At 51.7% G+C, this 16,807-nt stretch overlaps 1 protein-coding gene across 2 annotated transcripts in view; it reads right to left on the reverse strand.

The window, feature by feature from the left end:
* Nucleotides 1-16,807, reverse strand: part of LOC122393178 (fasciclin-2-like) — a 94,843-nt gene that overhangs the window by 2,994 nt on the left and 75,042 nt on the right. For both annotated transcript variants that reach the window (XM_043388955.1, XM_043388956.1), the window contains exons 4-14: nucleotides 13,875-14,019; nucleotides 11,413-11,539; nucleotides 8,878-9,182; nucleotides 7,638-7,815; nucleotides 6,179-6,475; nucleotides 5,702-5,833; nucleotides 4,977-5,167; nucleotides 4,575-4,672; nucleotides 4,104-4,249; nucleotides 3,532-3,724; nucleotides 255-456 (exon numbers count right to left, since the gene is read on the reverse strand). In XM_043388955.1, coding sequence (XP_043244890.1) covers nucleotides 255-456; nucleotides 3,532-3,724; nucleotides 4,104-4,249; nucleotides 4,575-4,672; nucleotides 4,977-5,167; nucleotides 5,702-5,833; nucleotides 6,179-6,475; nucleotides 7,638-7,815; nucleotides 8,878-9,182; nucleotides 11,413-11,539; nucleotides 13,875-14,019 — 2,014 coding nt within the window. The remainder of the gene's footprint in view (nucleotides 1-254; nucleotides 457-3,531; nucleotides 3,725-4,103; nucleotides 4,250-4,574; nucleotides 4,673-4,976; nucleotides 5,168-5,701; nucleotides 5,834-6,178; nucleotides 6,476-7,637; nucleotides 7,816-8,877; nucleotides 9,183-11,412; nucleotides 11,540-13,874; nucleotides 14,020-16,807) is intronic.

Below are 16,807 nucleotides of genomic sequence, written 5' to 3' on the forward strand. Positions count from 1 at the left end.
ATCCTGTTAGGTCCTTGCTGTTATTTGCCAATGTGAAGTTTGCACCAAACCAAAAGTTACAGCAACAATAGCACTGACAAATAAGTCAACCACTCAGTAAAGCAGCTTTTTGTGTAAAGTAGCATTCATACTCAATCACGAAACTACACCACTTCGTTGTTTAATGTTTTCACCATCTGTTTACCTCAGAAGAAGAAACAAAGACCCGTATCACCTTAAGAGTAGACCGTCTCCAAACCCAGCCTATCTCTCACCTGGCTGCCTCCTCCGTGAGTTTGGCGACGTCGGATGAGCCGCGCGCACGCGAGCACAGCATGTGCGTGATGCCGCGCTTGTTGACGGCGTAGCAGGTCAGGTCACAGAGTATGACCAGCGCGAGAAGAACGGCGATGACGACGCCGACCACCAGACTGGAGGAGCGGCTGACCGGCGCCGCCGCCGCCTCCTGGGCCACACCTGAGCGAGAGACAGAGATAACGGAAATGGTTAGATGGGAGACTGTACACGGTCAGACGGGACACGTGAGCTGTGGGACGAGACGAGACGACATAATACTCGTCAGACGAGACGGCATCTCGTCTTGGTCTAGCCAGAGAGGCACTTACTTTAGAAAAGAGGTGGACAAAAGCTCATCTTTGCTATTGAATTATTTGAGTCACTTGATAACATTTGATAATGCAAATTTCATGCATGATACATCTCAGGCTTTCGCCCACTGCTTTTAAACATGCAATAAATTATTTACATGGTCAGGCTTGAAAAAAAGTTTGATATTTGCTTCAATCTGTGACGGCGACTTCAAGCGGAGCTCAACACACCTTCCAAATAACAACTCGTCCGGACTTTCTCGGAGTGGTAGTGGGGCGGGATGGCAAAGACTCACAAACAAGGTGTGGTGATGAACACACGGAAATGCAAACTTAAAAGCACTGTAGTTTAGTTTCATGAGCGTCTAACGCCTCGTTAGATACTGCAATAGATAATTAACATGGAGGAACAAAAAGCTAGCATCAATAATCAGTTACGTGCAAGTCGTCGAAGGGAAACTGCACCACGGTACAGTGCGCATGGGAAGTAGATAAACAAGATTAAACTTCAAACACACAGCGGAGAAGCGACAACATTAAATCACACCTTTCGCGCTCAATGCGTAAACAATACGATAAGTAAAACGCAACAATAAGAAGTTATTGATGCCTGGCGAAGTCGAATGTTCAGCGGAATTAAACCATGTTTTATATACGTTCATCTTTTCGACTCGCGTCGCGACGCCTTAAATCTAAGTAAACTAAGGCTGCTGTGCTACCTAAATCGGTAATCAAACACACGAATACGAACTACAAACGTGCTTCAAACTACATCAACGGTCACACTGCCACCAAAACGTCTACAAACCATGCGCAGGTCGACGGAAGCTACAAACGTTCTCTACAAACAGTGCGCCCCAGAGCTTCAAATATCAAAAGCTACACAAATTAAACATCTCCATTCGTTTTCAATCTAGTCCAATACAAGGTCGTGGACGGCAGCACGCACTAACAACATCCAGACAAGGGTTCAGAAAGTACATTCAACACTCGGCCGCATCGTGCCAGCCTTCATACAGGTTACATCGACGCTACGGGTGCCATGCATCCCATTTACCTGGCCAGCCCGCCTGGCGCCGCCGCCTGCCGCCTCAGTCCGCCTTCCGCCCGCCTCCGGAAGGCGGGCCAGGCGCCGCCTCTCGGCCTCTACCCGGTAGCTCTCAGCACTCCCCGACGGCTAGTATCGGCTCAGGCAGAGCGAGAGGCTGGCAACGGCAGGCTATCGCTCGCGGAAACCCCTCCCGAGCAGAGCGAGAGAGGGAGAAAAGAGAGAGGGGGAGCACACCACGGGAGAGAGGGGCAGATCGAGCGAGTCACATCGGCACCGCACAGACACAGCGACAGGAGAGAGGGAAGAGCGACCAGGCAGAGTGGGGGAGCAGGGCACCACGATGCACGATATCAGTTCGACTACTGGCTCACTCCAGGCTGGCACTAGAGTACTCGAATCACGCGGAATGCCCAGCACTACAGTACCGCACAGCGCCCACCACTAAAGCACTCGCGCACTGCCCAGCCCTACCGCATACAGGCGCTTGGCAGATTACGCAGAACATTCGCACAGCAGTGCTAGTCGGCAGATTTGAAATTCCACTCAGCGTTCAAGTCACTGTTCTCACGTTGTTTCATGATTTTGTTCCACGATCATAATCTCGCAAAGCGTCCAGCTGTATCTATGAAGATCGTACTACCTTCAAACTACATTCTCCTGTCTTCCCTGGAGTCCACACCCTTATAGTCTTATCATTGCATTCCCACTTTCGCACCAGGCTCTTCCAAGTGGGAAGCACCCGTCATCATAACGCCCAACCCGCGATCACCCGTACATACGCTCGAAATCTCGCGATACAGGAAGACATAAGTGTATAACATCCCACAACATCTAAGCTAGATCCGTTCCCTTTCGTACCACTTTCCAATTGAATAGCCTAATCATTTGGACACGATACAGGCCACAACACCCAGCCTTGGGTAAGAAATAGGAACCACCGCAAGCTAAGCAAATCATTCCCACTTTAGAGGGTAGCCACGCTGCTTGGAAATGCCGCCCTATTTCGGGAACTGCAGCAATTAAATACGGAATATGGAATCTGAGCTGTCCTAAATCCCTGTCACCCTACACAAAGTCGTATCGGTGTACGGAAACTGCGCACACTGTATATAGAAATGCCACGGCGAAATGAACACATGGAGGTCACCACTGCGTCCGTCACCAATAGGAGTATCTATGATCCAGCAGGCACCGACGTCAAATGTAACCACAGGCACCAGGCAGCAGCAGCTCCAGACTTCTATCATCTTTGGCGATTCTCTTCTCTTGCCGTTGACTAATCACACAGATTTTCCAGGCCACACATTGGAATGCTTCGCAATGCTACACTTCAAGCGCTGAACCACCCACATTAAGCATCATAAGCGGCCGAGGCTAGATAACGCCGTCTCAGCACTGCCGAGGCCTGGTGCGACACTAGCGCCGCGGTGCGGCCGGCGCGGGAATCACAGGTGGACGGGAAGGAATAGCAATAACAGAGCGACAGCAGAAGCTGCAGTGGGTACAACCTGGCCAGAACCGCTGGTGGAGGCCGAGAATTTACCTGCGGGGCGGGGCGGGGCGTCAGAACACTGAGTTCTGGGCGCCACGCGCTGGACGGGCGGCATTGAGTTCAAACGAGCACTTTGACGAGCTACGTGGCACCCAAGTCGCTTATTGCTCACTGCCAATGGAGGTAACTTGGTCCGTTTGTGATGAGTTCTAGGCGTTCAGGGGCATTTAAATTTGAGAAAACTTCAAACTCCGGCAATGAAGCGGACAAGATCACACCCCGTTCCCTAAATGAGTACACAACTCCACCACACCCAATATGCTCACCACCCTTTCCACCATTTCCTTTCACCAGAACACTCCACCATTAACCGAGCACCTCTCCGCGCGCTCCAAACCCACCTTCGGCAGTGTGGATGATGACCTGGGCGGGCTGGCTGTAGCCGATCTCGTTGTGTGCGCGCACCTCCAGCCGGTAGTAGCTGTCCGGCTTCAGACCGGTGAGACGGAACGCCGGCGAGCCGGGCATCTCCACAACGGAGGTCCGCCGCGGCGCAGAGGACACCACCTGCCACTTCTTCTTAAAGTAGATCAGCTGTGACACACGAGTGGGGAATGCAGGGTAAGGACCTGGTCTCACATATCAACCGAGTGTTCAGACATGACATTGCCGTTCCGGTTACCTGGCATGCTTAATACAGAGTCGTTGTACTCGGAACCGCCATCAAATTCATCTCATGAAACATCTCAAATCAAGCTGAATTCACAGCCAACATCATACTCGTCTTGCTTACCACCTCAAGATTAAGTTGGGTTCAACTTCACATCCACCCATCGCTGCCTAATACGATTCACGATTCATCACATCACACTGAATCGTAGCCACCAACATCACCACGGCGTCAGTTCTCCCCAGTCCTTCCCACCATCACTAATCGAGCTACCTGTCCACCCAGCGCTCCTGGTGCCCTCACCTTGCGGAAGGTGACCTGGTAGTTGTCGATGTCTGCCCCGTTGTCGGCGCCGGCCGTCCATCGGGCCTGGTACGAGTCGGACTCGTCCGAGGTGATGACCACGTCTGGGCCGGCGCCGGCCGCCACCACGGGCTTACCGTCGGCCGCTGGAATAGGGCAGACGGGTACAGGTTAGGTAGTGGGGTACCTGGAGGAACACAGGCTTACCCCCGACCGTTGGGAACGAGACATAGGGCACGGGTTACCAGCAGCATATTAATTTTGAGTTACATAACTGACTTCGGTAGAGAACACATTGTAAATGTGTAGACACTACCAGTCCCTCAAATCTCCTCTTATAATTCCCCGACCCAGCCAAACGCCATCATCAGCCACTCTTACTCAGAATTGAGTGAGTTCCCAGCACAGTTCAGCTCCGAGTTCAGCTCGGAGCTGAGTTCCCCATTGAGTTCCCTCGTATCAGCCACTCACAGACGAGAGTGGGCGGCTGCGGCACGTCCACTTTGGGCATCTGCTGCTCCAGCTGCTCCGACCAGTCGCCCGCCCCGACCTCGTTCTCTGCGGCGAACCTGGAACATAGGCAGGGGCAAACGAGTGAGATAGATCCTCCAACCAGTCGCCGGGACCGACCTCCTCAGCGGCGAGCATGGAGAACAAAGACAGGGGCACATCCGTAAGTAGCGCACGAGCTGAATTTTCGTAACTGACCGTCACAAGCCGTCTTAGTTTCTAGTCCTAAATATCAGTCAACGTAAATTTACTGTAGCGTCATCAAAGCATAAATCCAGCGTGATCAAATAGAACCGTCCGTCCGTCAGCATGCCTACCCATCTGATTGTACATACAATCCTCTAGCTATCGACCCATTCTCACCTGAACAGGTAGGTCTGTTTGGGCAACAGCTCCTCCACCTTGAAATCTCCGTCCGCAGGCCACTCTCGGGTCAGCGCAGCGTCCCACTGCTGTTCCTTCTGGACGTACTGCACCAGATAGGTGTGCACGGGCAGGCCGCCGTCGCTCTCAGGAGGAGGGAGCGAGAACTCCAGAGTCGTGGATGTGATGGCCTGTCGGAGAGAGTGGAGGGAGGGTTAGATAGAGAGGGGAGTGCCTGTTGGAGAGAGAGGGAGCGAGGGTTAAAGTAAGGACAAAAAGAACTCCAGAGCTGTCGTGGAGGTGAAGGCCTGTCAGAGAGATGGAAGGTTAAATAGGGAAAGAGAGAGAGAGAGAGAGAGAGAGAGAGAGAGAGAGAGAGAGAGAGAGAGAGAGAGAGAGAGAGAGAGAGAGAGAGAGAGAGAGAGAGAGAGAGAGCTACAGAGTCGCGGAGGTGGTAGCCTAGCCTTTTGGGAAGAGTGGAGGGAGAGTCATATATGAGTAAGCAGAGAGATCAACTCCGCAGGGTTGTGGTGATGATCTGCAAGAAAGGAAAGGGAAAGTAAATATGAGAGAGGAAGGGGAGCTGGATCAAAACACACCGCAAAGAGCCAGTACTGGATCTTAGCGCTGGTCTTAGACAGTTTTTCACAAGCAAATACGATTGCCCTCCTCGTCACAAGTCGCTAAACATATGTTAAGTCCTTCACCCCAGTGTGCCCTCTGACCTGTACGGCAGCTCCGAAGATCAGTCCCGGCGCCGTGGCCTCGCGCAGAGTAAAGTCCAGTGTGGCCGAGCCCTGGGAGTTGGACGCCGAGCACTGGTATACGCCAAAGTAGCCCGCGTCCACTGGGGTCACCTGAGGGGGGGGGGAAAGGGACGGTCAGAAGAGGTGATACTTGAGACAAGTGAGAAAAGCTGCGACGTTCGTACCAACACTGAAGCTAGAACACGGCGGGTCGATCGCCCATTCACCGAGATGTAGCACAATCGGATGTTAGTTGAAGATTCATGTACTGTGTTTTACTTGACAAGCGATGGCAGCGTTCAGCAATAGCGTGAAATCGTTCACCTATGTCGCTTTTCCAAGTATGCGTGCTTGTGACCAAAACACCTCCCTTCACCTAGCAAAGAACCATCGTCCAGTGACCCAGTCCCCTCCTCCATCTTACTCCTCTCCTCCTCTCCCCTCCTCTCTCCTCACCGTCAGAACGGACGTCTCTCCCTCCATCCTCTGCTCCATATGGACGTCCTCCTCCGGCCTCCGTCCTCCGAACGACCAGCCGACCTCCGCGCGTGGCTCGGCCTCCACCCCGCACCCCAGCTCGGCGGGGTGTCCGGCCCAGGTGAACACCTCGGCGGTCTCCGGGGCGGTCAGCACGGGCTGGTACTGGACGGTCAGTCGGGCCGGCGCAGAGATCTGGCCGCCAGAGTTGGAGGCGACGCAGTCGTAGGTGCCCGAGTCGGCACGGGTGATGTCACGGATGGACAGCTCGCCGACCTGCCGAAGGGGGGGGGGGAGTCAGAGTTAGAGGGATAAGTTAGAGCGATAGAGGGGTCGGTTAGAGCGAGGGATATCAGACACAGCGAGAGAGAAGTGCAATCATCAGTTACCTACTACTTCAGCTTTAATCATCAGTTACCACTAATTAAGCTTACTTTCATCCTTCGCCAACATCCAGGACAACCATTCCCTTCCTCCTTCAGAAAAGGTCGGCTCAGCCCAGACTCCAACTCATCGACTAAACGAAAAACACGGGGACATAAACAACAGCAGGGCGAGCTGAGAATCCTATAATGGGTCTCTTATCTCGACAATGCAGAGCCAGACTTTTAATAAAGACTCAGAGCAGTGCAACGCAGATGAGGAATGCCGCTAGATAGTAAAAATTAGAGGATTCACGCATCACATACGGATAATTGTTTTATTATACAAGACGGCAACGCTGAAATAAAGGTTTTTACGACTTGCTACCGAGCCGCCAACGCAATATTGCGTGCAAACATCTCCAGTTCTTATCAGGTGGCAGCCATTAGCAGAAGCAATTATTTGATAATTATCTCCTAATGAGACGTCAAACCGGCGCACGCACCGGCTAAATCGTGAAATGATGGAGTCGAGAATACAGGACGCCTGAACGTTTTATCCCCCAAATCTAAATCCAGTCTGTTCGGTTCGCTTGAATCATCTTTTCCTGCTTCCGCACTCTTCCTATTTACGATCTCTACCTATGTACAGTCCACAGCAGAAGTAATGTGTGGTTTCAGTCATGGGTATGTTCTGCTTCTGAAGCCTAGGAACGATTAGCCAGACTGCAACGAGACTTTAAAGTAGCTTACATGTATCTTCACCCTTGCAGCTACAACTTTATCTATTGACGTCTTCTTTTCAATCAGTCCGCATTTAAAAATCGTCGGTCAAAGCCATCCGTTGAGATTGGTAAAACCACACATTACTTTAGCGGTGGGCTGTACTTCCGCACCTTCCGGTCTTTTTCTCCCTCCTCTCTCTCTCTCTCTCTCTCTCTCTCTCTCTCTCTCTCTCTCTCTCTCTCTCTCTCTCTCTCTCTCTCTCTCTCTCTCTCTCTCTCTCTCTCTCTCTCTCTCTCTCTCCCTCCCTCCCTCCCTCCCTCCCTCCCTCCCTCCCTCTTCTCTCTCCGTACCTGTTCGTCGCCTTCCTGAGTCTGCCGCACCATCACACGGTCGTCCACCGGGATCACATCCTTCTCGTAGACAATGTCCGTGCCCGTCTTACGGAAGGACACGGTAGGCGGGGGTGAGCCCGTCACTCGGCATACCAGTGTGGCCGACTGGCCGTCAGCAAAGGTGACGTTCTCGTACCTGGGATGGGGGGGGGGGGCGAGGTCAAGATAGGTCAAGTGAAGTTCAATGAACGAGGCATTGCAAGGTTGGGTTAATAATGGATCCTGGTTTTTAAGATGAACACCATTCGAATGATATCACCATGATGCACCACGAGGAAAACGCACTTAAAACGCTCGTTTCTATATTGGATTAGGCATTATCATGAAACAATAGACTAGGTCTCGCTCATGACTGGTACGGCCTTCATATGCAGTTATAGCGCGTTACATCGAGTGAACGGAGGATTCGCGCGGCTATCGAAACAACTGAAGTGCCACAAACACTGCTAAAATGCAATAGCAATCCTACGACTGGGGCTGTAAGCGAATGACAAACGTGTTCCTGCCCTGACAAACAATCACACATCGAATGCAGCGCTTTTCTGGGCTCGTAACGTTCCAACCCGAAGAAATTACACCGCAATAAACACAGCTGGACTCCAATTAACAGTCTATGCATGAGGCCATATATTTGGCGACAGGCGGCCCAGAAAGCCAGACCTGGACCTGCGCAAGCTAATGAAACATTGCTGAATGGTATTACTGTCAGCGACAAACAGCGGGGTTCGGATGTGTGCTCGGGTTGATGAATAACGCGAATACAGGAGGGGGCTCCAGAAACAAATGACGAAGCCAAAAACAAACGGATTACTAACGGATTAACGTTACATTTATTACAAAGGGATAATTACTGCCGTGCAGCTAGAAAGCATGAACAATAAAACTAAGGGCCACGGAAATGAAACTGACTATTCACAAATCCTCATACGCGAAAAACCGTCAGTTTGGGATTCCATAGTCGCTAGTGGTTTGTTTTGGGAAAGAATTCAACGAGACTAGCCAGCATAACAAAAAAAAGATAATTTGGACAAAGAGTATCTTTCGATCAGTCTCCCCATCTCCCAGCCTGCCTCCTGAACCTGCGCCTCTGCCCCGCCTCAACACCGACACAAATTTCTACAACTGGCCCCAAACTACACATCCGCTTCAGCGCCGGCCCCCACCTAGCTCCACCTGATCCCCTTCCTCCCGCACTCACCGTACGATCTCTGGCCGCACGATGACCACCACATTGACGGTCGTTTCCACGGAGGCCACCTGGTTCTTGGCCTCACACCGGTACTGGCCGGCCATGCTGCGGTCGGCAGGTAGGAAGCTCAGGGTGCCATCCCCATCCACACGCAGCCCGGGCACCTCCGCGGCGCTGGTGCCCGACGGACCGAACCAGGTCCGCTCCGGCTCCGGTTTGCCAGTGGCCTGACACCGGATGCTGCCCTCCTGGGACTCGATGATCTCGACCTCGGAGTCGCGCACGGGTAGAGTGATCTCGGGACGGGAGTAGACCTGCCGGGAGAGAGGGAGAGAGTGGTCACCAAAGGGGCAGAGTTGACGAAAAGAGGATATAAAGGAGGAAGAGTGGATGTGCAGTACGCCTGAATCAAAGAGGCCGAGGCATCAAAGGTGTTCGATAATGCACGCTAAGAGCAAAACAAAATATGCGGTGACAACTAGCAAAATCTTTTGTGATCGATGCAAGCATTTCTTCTGAGTCGTTAAACGATTCATTATGTACAACCTTTATTGGCATATCGTGCCTTAATGGACGCACGGAAGCACTGCGCCGGCATTCCTGGCGGGAGTGTGTTCCGTGCGATGACGACAGCAGTTGACACGCAACATACCATGGAGTTGTAAGATATCACGGTCACGCAACCGACAACATCCATCATTGATGGATGCATATTGCATGGTAATGTTCGCTTACTTCTTTGAGTGGCTCGATTGTGACGCTGATGGACAGCTACCGCACCATTCGGCACTTTTTTTTCTGTAACTGGGTAATCACGGCATCGAATTTATTCATTCTTAACAAGTCTAGAGTGGACACAGCGTTGCGTAATGAACGCCTGCTAGCGCCTAGTCATCAGAGTAACTCCTGCCAAACCGAACACCGTAAAACTCTACGACTACCTGAACAAGTCCGGCCCAAACTTCCTCTGCCGACTGGCCGGTCAGCCGAGCCGGCCCGACTGTATAGTTAGGTCAGCTAACAGACCCACTAGTCCTCCCACTGGAGCTATATCAGGCTCACGCTGACAGGGGGTGGGACAGCGGGGATGGAGGGTTCCAGACAGCTCCAGAGCTCTCCAGACCGATCGACTATCGGGCGCCCGTGCTTGGCCGAGTCGCGGAAAACTCTGACAAATGACGTCGTATATCGACTTCGCAATAAAAGACGCAGCCACTGCAGGGTAATATATCTGGCGCTCGGAATTGTAAATATAGAAATATCAGTGGTATATGGCCGAAAATGCAGACAGCGCTGTCTTATGAGAGGCTTAAAAATTGTTTAAAGTGATAACACGTCATACATACTTGATACTACACTCTGGATCTAGCGACGATCGGAAGTCTCGTGGTTATGTTTTTTTTTGGGGGGGGGGCTATGGCCTTGTTAGATTCTCACATTGATGTTTTAAGAATCCTAAGATGCAAATGTCCGGGCATCTTACACCGCGGTTTCAGTAATTGCGTATCGCAAACTACCCTTATGTAAGTACTACAAACACGTTGTTTTGGTCGCAAAGAATGTTTAGCAAAAGAAAAACCAGCAGGTGCCTTAGAGTCAGATAAGTCCAGTAGCGCAATCTATCAACCCTAAAAATAATCAAATTTCGAATAATATCGTTATTTTATCAGTTATGCCTGCCGTCTTTCTATCTGCTCCCACTTTGATCACGGCCTCAGCGTTATGGCCTCACATGTTTCTCTGCGACTTTTTTCTCCCGGGGATCGGCCGTCAGTCTCAGCTGCGTCTGAGCTGCCCCCCCCCCTCAGCCAGCTGCCCCTCCCCACAGTGGGGGATCCTCAGCCAATCGATGGCCGAGCGGCTGAGCCAGACGACCTTCCCAGGCCATCGCCAGCGGCAATCAATGCACCGCCCCGTGACCCCGCCCCTGCGCCTCAGGGGGTGGACGTGACCGGCCGGAGGAGGGGGGGGGGGGAGGGGAGAAGGAAGAAGGTCGACAGAAAGGGCATATGTGGGGAGGACAATAATTAATAGTTTGATGGATGAGGAAATGACTTTCAATGGTTCTGTTATGAAAGTGAGGCTCACGACAGTTTTTGGCTGATAGGTAATAGCGTTGGACGTTTGCGAAAGGTCAAATTTCAGCTGTGTATACTGTAGGTAAAAGATGAACGCAAGTGCATTTCGCTGTAAACCATAAAGGCTCAATGAAATAAATGTCACCGTTTCATATTGGAGAAATGCAAGTCGTGTGCACGATTCGGGTACTATCACAAAATGCCTTTTGGTTATCGTTAGCACTACCAATAAATTTCTTCCACACAACTTCCACCTTACTTCAACTTAGCAACCAACATTCAGAAAACTTTTGACATTTACTGACAGCCTAATTACAGTCCTGGCGCAGCTGCGAAGTCAGAAAGCTTGTCGACGCGCGAGTGTTGTGATTTTTCGTCGCGACGGTTTGACGGCCCACGACGCGACGCTAAACCTGACGCAATGTCTCAGCCAAACAGGGCGGGTCGGCGCGCCGGTGGTGCTTACCTCGACTTTGATGCGTCGTTCGGACATCTCTCCCTCGGCGGGCACCTTGGCCCGGCACAGAAACTCGCCATCATCAGCCGAGGTGATGTTCTCGATGTACAGCAGGCCCGAGTCCAGAGGGGTGTACCTGAGATCAGGGAGAAGAGGTGCGTTAGATGGTTATATAAGTGCAAGTGCTCGCAGATCTTATGGAAAGGCACAGGGTTGGGCCACTATTTCTGACATTTCCTCTGTGCTTGTATATGTATAGTAGGCAGTAGCCGAGAAAGCTACATCCTGTTATGTGAAGCAGATCAAAAGGCCAACAGTTCAACAGTCAACAGTGTTCGGATATTTCTGTGAATCAGAGACAGCTCAGCCACAACACGGGAAGCATCATGAGTAACGATACCCGGCATGACGCATACTTAAATCGTCGTTCATAAGGAGAGACCGAGACGAGCGCTCAGGTTTGAGATGACCGCTTGAACGACTCAGACACTCATCAAACATCCTCATCTCTCAAACTGTCTTATAGTTTCCGAAATTAAGACCCAATCCTTCCCCAGAGTTTCACCGGAAGTGTACCACGAAAACCGACCCTGCAGAACCAACAGCGTCCGAAAAGGGTCACCGATCAACTCTGTTGGCTCCGAGAACACCCGGGATCGCCTTTCAGCCCGACGGCCTAGCATTTTCCGACGGGTGGTCTAGGGGCTTTCCCATGAACTGAAGGGTCGTCCACGGAAAATAAACTGCTGGATCGGGCGGAGGCTGTCAGGGGGCTACTGCCGGGGACGCTATCCGGGGTATGTTGAGGAGTCATCCCAGTGAACAGCGGACCGGCCGCTAAGTCGTCCGACCGCCCGTGACGATCGCTCAGACGGGATGACTGTTTGAGAGCTACTGACTCATGACGTCAATGTCGAAAGGCTTACAAATGATGTAGCGCAAAATAAATTTGAAACAAAACATAAGCAAGAACTAGGAACTTCATAGCGTAGCATCAGCAACGATTTCCAAGACGCAATCGGGAATACAAAAGAAAAAGCAAACCAGCATCAAGCTATCAGCATTCAGCCATGACTATCATTAGATCTGCACACCATAATACAATCATCATCGCAATCATACACTAGTTTTCCCTAGATCTGGACACTGTCACCACAGCTGTTACGCGCCGACGTCGCTCGTTTCCATAATTCCCGCAGCTGTGCTTCCGTACGGACATAAGTGGGAGGACGTGTGGTTGTTTACCAAAACCTTTGATGAGGTGCAGACACTCGGTGGTGATCTAGCAAGCTGAAAGTGGCAACGACTGGGCAATGCGTAAGTACTAGGTACATAAACACGCATTCGTAAACGCGAACTCGTGAAGTCATTCCAGGTACTTTCTTACAATTCCACACATCCACAAAATCAAACTCGCTGGAACTTAATCGCAGAGTAGCAACTCCTAAACACCAAAGAGGCTGATTCATTCAACCTACGGATCACCTTGGTATGATTCTATTTGGATGCCCCCCCCCCCCTCATTTCTCCCAGAGGCAAATATCAGGGTTGTTCCCGGCGCGACAGACCCATAACATCCGGTGACTGATCTGTCAGGTGTGAAATCGCCCCTCCCTCGCCACGACTAGCGGTATCCGCTTCTGACCACACAACAGTCCCGAATTTGACAATTTTGGTACACTCACACGCAAATTAGGCCAATTTGGAGCGTTCCTTCCCGAAGGCAGCAAACCGTATGGAACGGCACATATATATTTCGCCGAGAGCATGCGCAAATGGAGAAATAGCAACAGGTCTGCGATATTGATAATTGATCGTCATGTAACTCGTGTTTTGTAAAAACTCTTGCCTATATAATCCATGGAGTTCAACCTTGTCATATGAGAATGATCATTACAATCGTTTATCCATAAGAAATTTTGCCTTACATGATCAAGAAAGATCACAGCCCATTCCCTGATTGATCGTGGTTAGCCATCTACGCAAGTAACAAGCCGACCCGTCTAATAAAACCGTCATCTCGTTCCCCCTATTCAACTATGCTGGACCCTAGGCCCACTCAAATCCTGCTCAGACGGCCGGTATACACGCGATTCGGTGACCCCTCTCACGGCGGCCGGAACACGCGTGACCCCAGCGTGACCCCGACCGGTCAAAGGTGTCTCCCAGCGGCTCTCAGCGCGGGATCCGCGGCTTTTAAAGGAGACGGTGATGTTAGGGAAAGGACGTCATGTTCCCACAATATCGGATGATGGTAACTTTATAGCTGGTGTTCAAAAACTTTCTAGAGACGTGCTCATTTCATGGACGACCCAGATTCTCCAAGTGTTCCGTCTATGGCGTTTAAAGTCCTCGCCAGATATTAGGAGCGAGCTTGCCATGGGACACCAGGTAGGTTCCCTCAGGTTTCTGACCTGTGCTTAAGTCACTGACCTATCCTAGGGTCATTCGCCTATCCTAGGGTCACTGACCTGTCCGTTTTCCGGATGAAGTCTCCGTTTCCGTCGAGCCATTCGACGATGGCCGGCGGGTTGGCCTTGACCAGACACTTGATGGTGGCCCGGGTGCCCGCGAAGGGGTTCTGCTCCTCCGGCGCGTCCACCCAGCGGATCTTCACTGGAAAACACAGAGTAGAATCGTCAACTCGTGCTCAACCGCCAAGCCTACTCACGAACAGCGGGCGTAAGAAACGTACACAAGTTGAAATGAGTAGGCCGTACACGCTTCAGTTATCACATCTAATTGCATCTGTGAGGGAAAGAAACCTACAAGGCTATCGTTCGTAACCCCCAAACCCTCACAGCCAACACCTGACCGTTAGTTCCAACGATTGCCAATAGATGGCAGCACGGGTCCCGGTACCACAGGAACCACGACACGCCGTCACCGCACGACTGTTTCGAACGACCGCCGCACAGTGTGTCCGCTCGCCGAAACGACCCATCCGCCGAAATTTCACGCAAACAGGCTGTAAAGCGCCAGTGGCGCTGTCGGAAGCCGGCGCCATCAATTTGGGAGCGTACCGCAAAACGGCCGCCTGTGTTACCGACTTCCGGGGAGGCACATTATTCTCAACCGGGGATGCTATTACAGCACACAGCGAGCAACAAAAAAGGACAGGTCATGCTCGGAAACCTTGTTTATCGGCAACACGGTGCCAGTTATTGTACAGGGGGGGGGGGGGGGATTATCGTAAGTAAAATAACGGTGCGCATGAACATGAAGGTAAGCGTTTCATTCAAAGATCAGTGAGTTTTGAAGCAAGTAATTCCTGTCAGCATACACCAGTGCTCCTTTAAAACATTGATAGGGCTTTTTATAAATTCTCGTGTCGAGTCAGCGCCCGTCAGCCGAGCAGTCCACCATCGCTGTCACCCATACCACGACTATCGCTTGACCATCGATTTCCAGTCGAACACTGTCAGCCATCTGACCGCTGCCCCCATCTAACCACCGCCATCTAACCAGCCACTCCATCTAACCGCTCCGTCTGACCGCTGGCCGCCGCTCCGCCATCCATCGCTCCAAATCTGACCGGGCCGCTGGCAATCAGTCACAGAGCAGCGCTGACCCCCGGTTCCCAGCAACCGATCAGCCGGGGATCGGTCTTTGGTCGGTCTCTTAGCCGGGCACCGCCGATATTGAAGGCAGTGTAAGCTACCGGCGATCGGTAAATGTGGTAAGCCGTAGAGAAAGGTCTAAAAAAATCAATAGAAAGCTTTAGAAGGGTTATTCATAACATACGAGGACAGCAGCCAGCGATAGCAGTAAGTTAGACGACGAAGGCGATCACTGAAAAATAACGTGTTGGCAGACGCCAAGGAAACGGGAAGAGGCAATACAATGCCCAAATACCCACCACACATGTACTTACATTTGTAAAGAACACAAAGAGGATGTCAAAATGCCTCCCAGGCCAATACATTCAACATTGGTTTTCCCTACACACGCACACATGATGTTTCCAGCGACCAGTTCCAGCGCTGTTCAAACACCCTCCAATCGTGTGTGTGTAACCAGTGTCCCGGTCCTATCTTGTTTTTGTCACCTGGCCGGTGCGAGGCAATATCCACGCAGCGATTAGATTCGCGACACGGCGAGCCAACTGATATTTCCTGGGCGGGCGGCACGCTTCCTGTGTAGATACCGGACCGTTTCCGCACGGTACCGACAAACACAGGGCGGACTAACGGGGCCAGAGGCACGACCGACGTCCGAGAGGTAGGAGTCGGTCGGGATTTGGTCACTGGTCACGCCCTAGGTGTGAGACTCGAGACAAGGTGTAAAGGGCGACTCTCATCCAGGTTAGTACTGGAAAGCTAGGGTAATATCTCAGCTAACAGCATAACCCAGCGCAAACAACAACTAGCAAGAAACAGAATGACACTCTCTAGCCATCTCCGAGGCAGTTAAATTCGAAGAAGAACGGCCCCAAGGGTGCACCTTAACTTTCGTCCAAGCTACTTAACTTGCAACAAACAGTTCGCTGCCAAGGCCAGTAGTAAACACACAGACTCACTCGCAGGGGGCCACGGTTACGGCAGTACCGGAACAAAGCCAAGCATTATCAACAAACAAACGGTGTGTTAATAGCGACAACTGAAGGATCACATCGCTGCTTGAAGATGAGAGAGAGAGAGAGAGAGAGAGAGAGAGAGAGAGAGAGAGAGAGAGAGAGAGAGAGAGAGAGAGAGAGAGAGAGAGAGAGCGAGAGAGAGAGAGAGCGAGAGCGAGAGCGAGAGCGAGAGAGAGAGAGAGAGAGAGAGAGAGAGAGAGAGAGAGAGAGAGAGAGAGAGAGAGAGAGAGAGAGAGAGAGAGAGAGAGAGAGAGAGAGGTGGCTGGGCCATAACTACGTCCGTAAGTCAATAAATTGATTCAAATCAAGACACAAAAAAACGAAATTTCATAAAATTCGACAATCCGGTGATCAGTCCATCCGTTTCGAAGCGTATAATCCATAACACCATCATACGCTCCACGGCCACCAATAAATGGGTCCTCATGTTCCCCGAATCCCCGTCCTAATCACCACTCCAATAAACCCACGGGAGGCGGAGAGAGGGGGTAGAGGGGGAGAGGAAGGGAGGGAGGGCAGGCGGGCGGCGAGGGGTCCAATCATCTTCCCAACCCTCTCAGTGTGAAGGGAGCACCGAACGGCCACAGACGCACCGCCCGGGTGTTGTTGTTTGGCACTCTGTTTCCTCCACACACCCTAACAAGACGGGTTGGAAGCGGAGGATCGCACCCATCCCACCCCCTCACGGCCAATCCCGCCTCTTCTGTGTTACTCAACAACGAAACATGCGCCCGGTCAGTGACTGCTAGTCACGGTCACCAAAACACACCCACACCTCTAGGTCAAAGACCGGCAGAAGCGGCTCGTCCCGCCGCCAGAGACAACTGT

This window comes from Amphibalanus amphitrite, unplaced genomic scaffold (genome assembly GCF_019059575.1).
Source record: "Amphibalanus amphitrite isolate SeventyFive unplaced genomic scaffold, NRLGWU_Aamphi_draft 000521F_arrow, whole genome shotgun sequence".
In the NCBI taxonomy this organism is placed as follows: domain Eukaryota; kingdom Metazoa; phylum Arthropoda; class Thecostraca; order Balanomorpha; family Balanidae; genus Amphibalanus; species Amphibalanus amphitrite.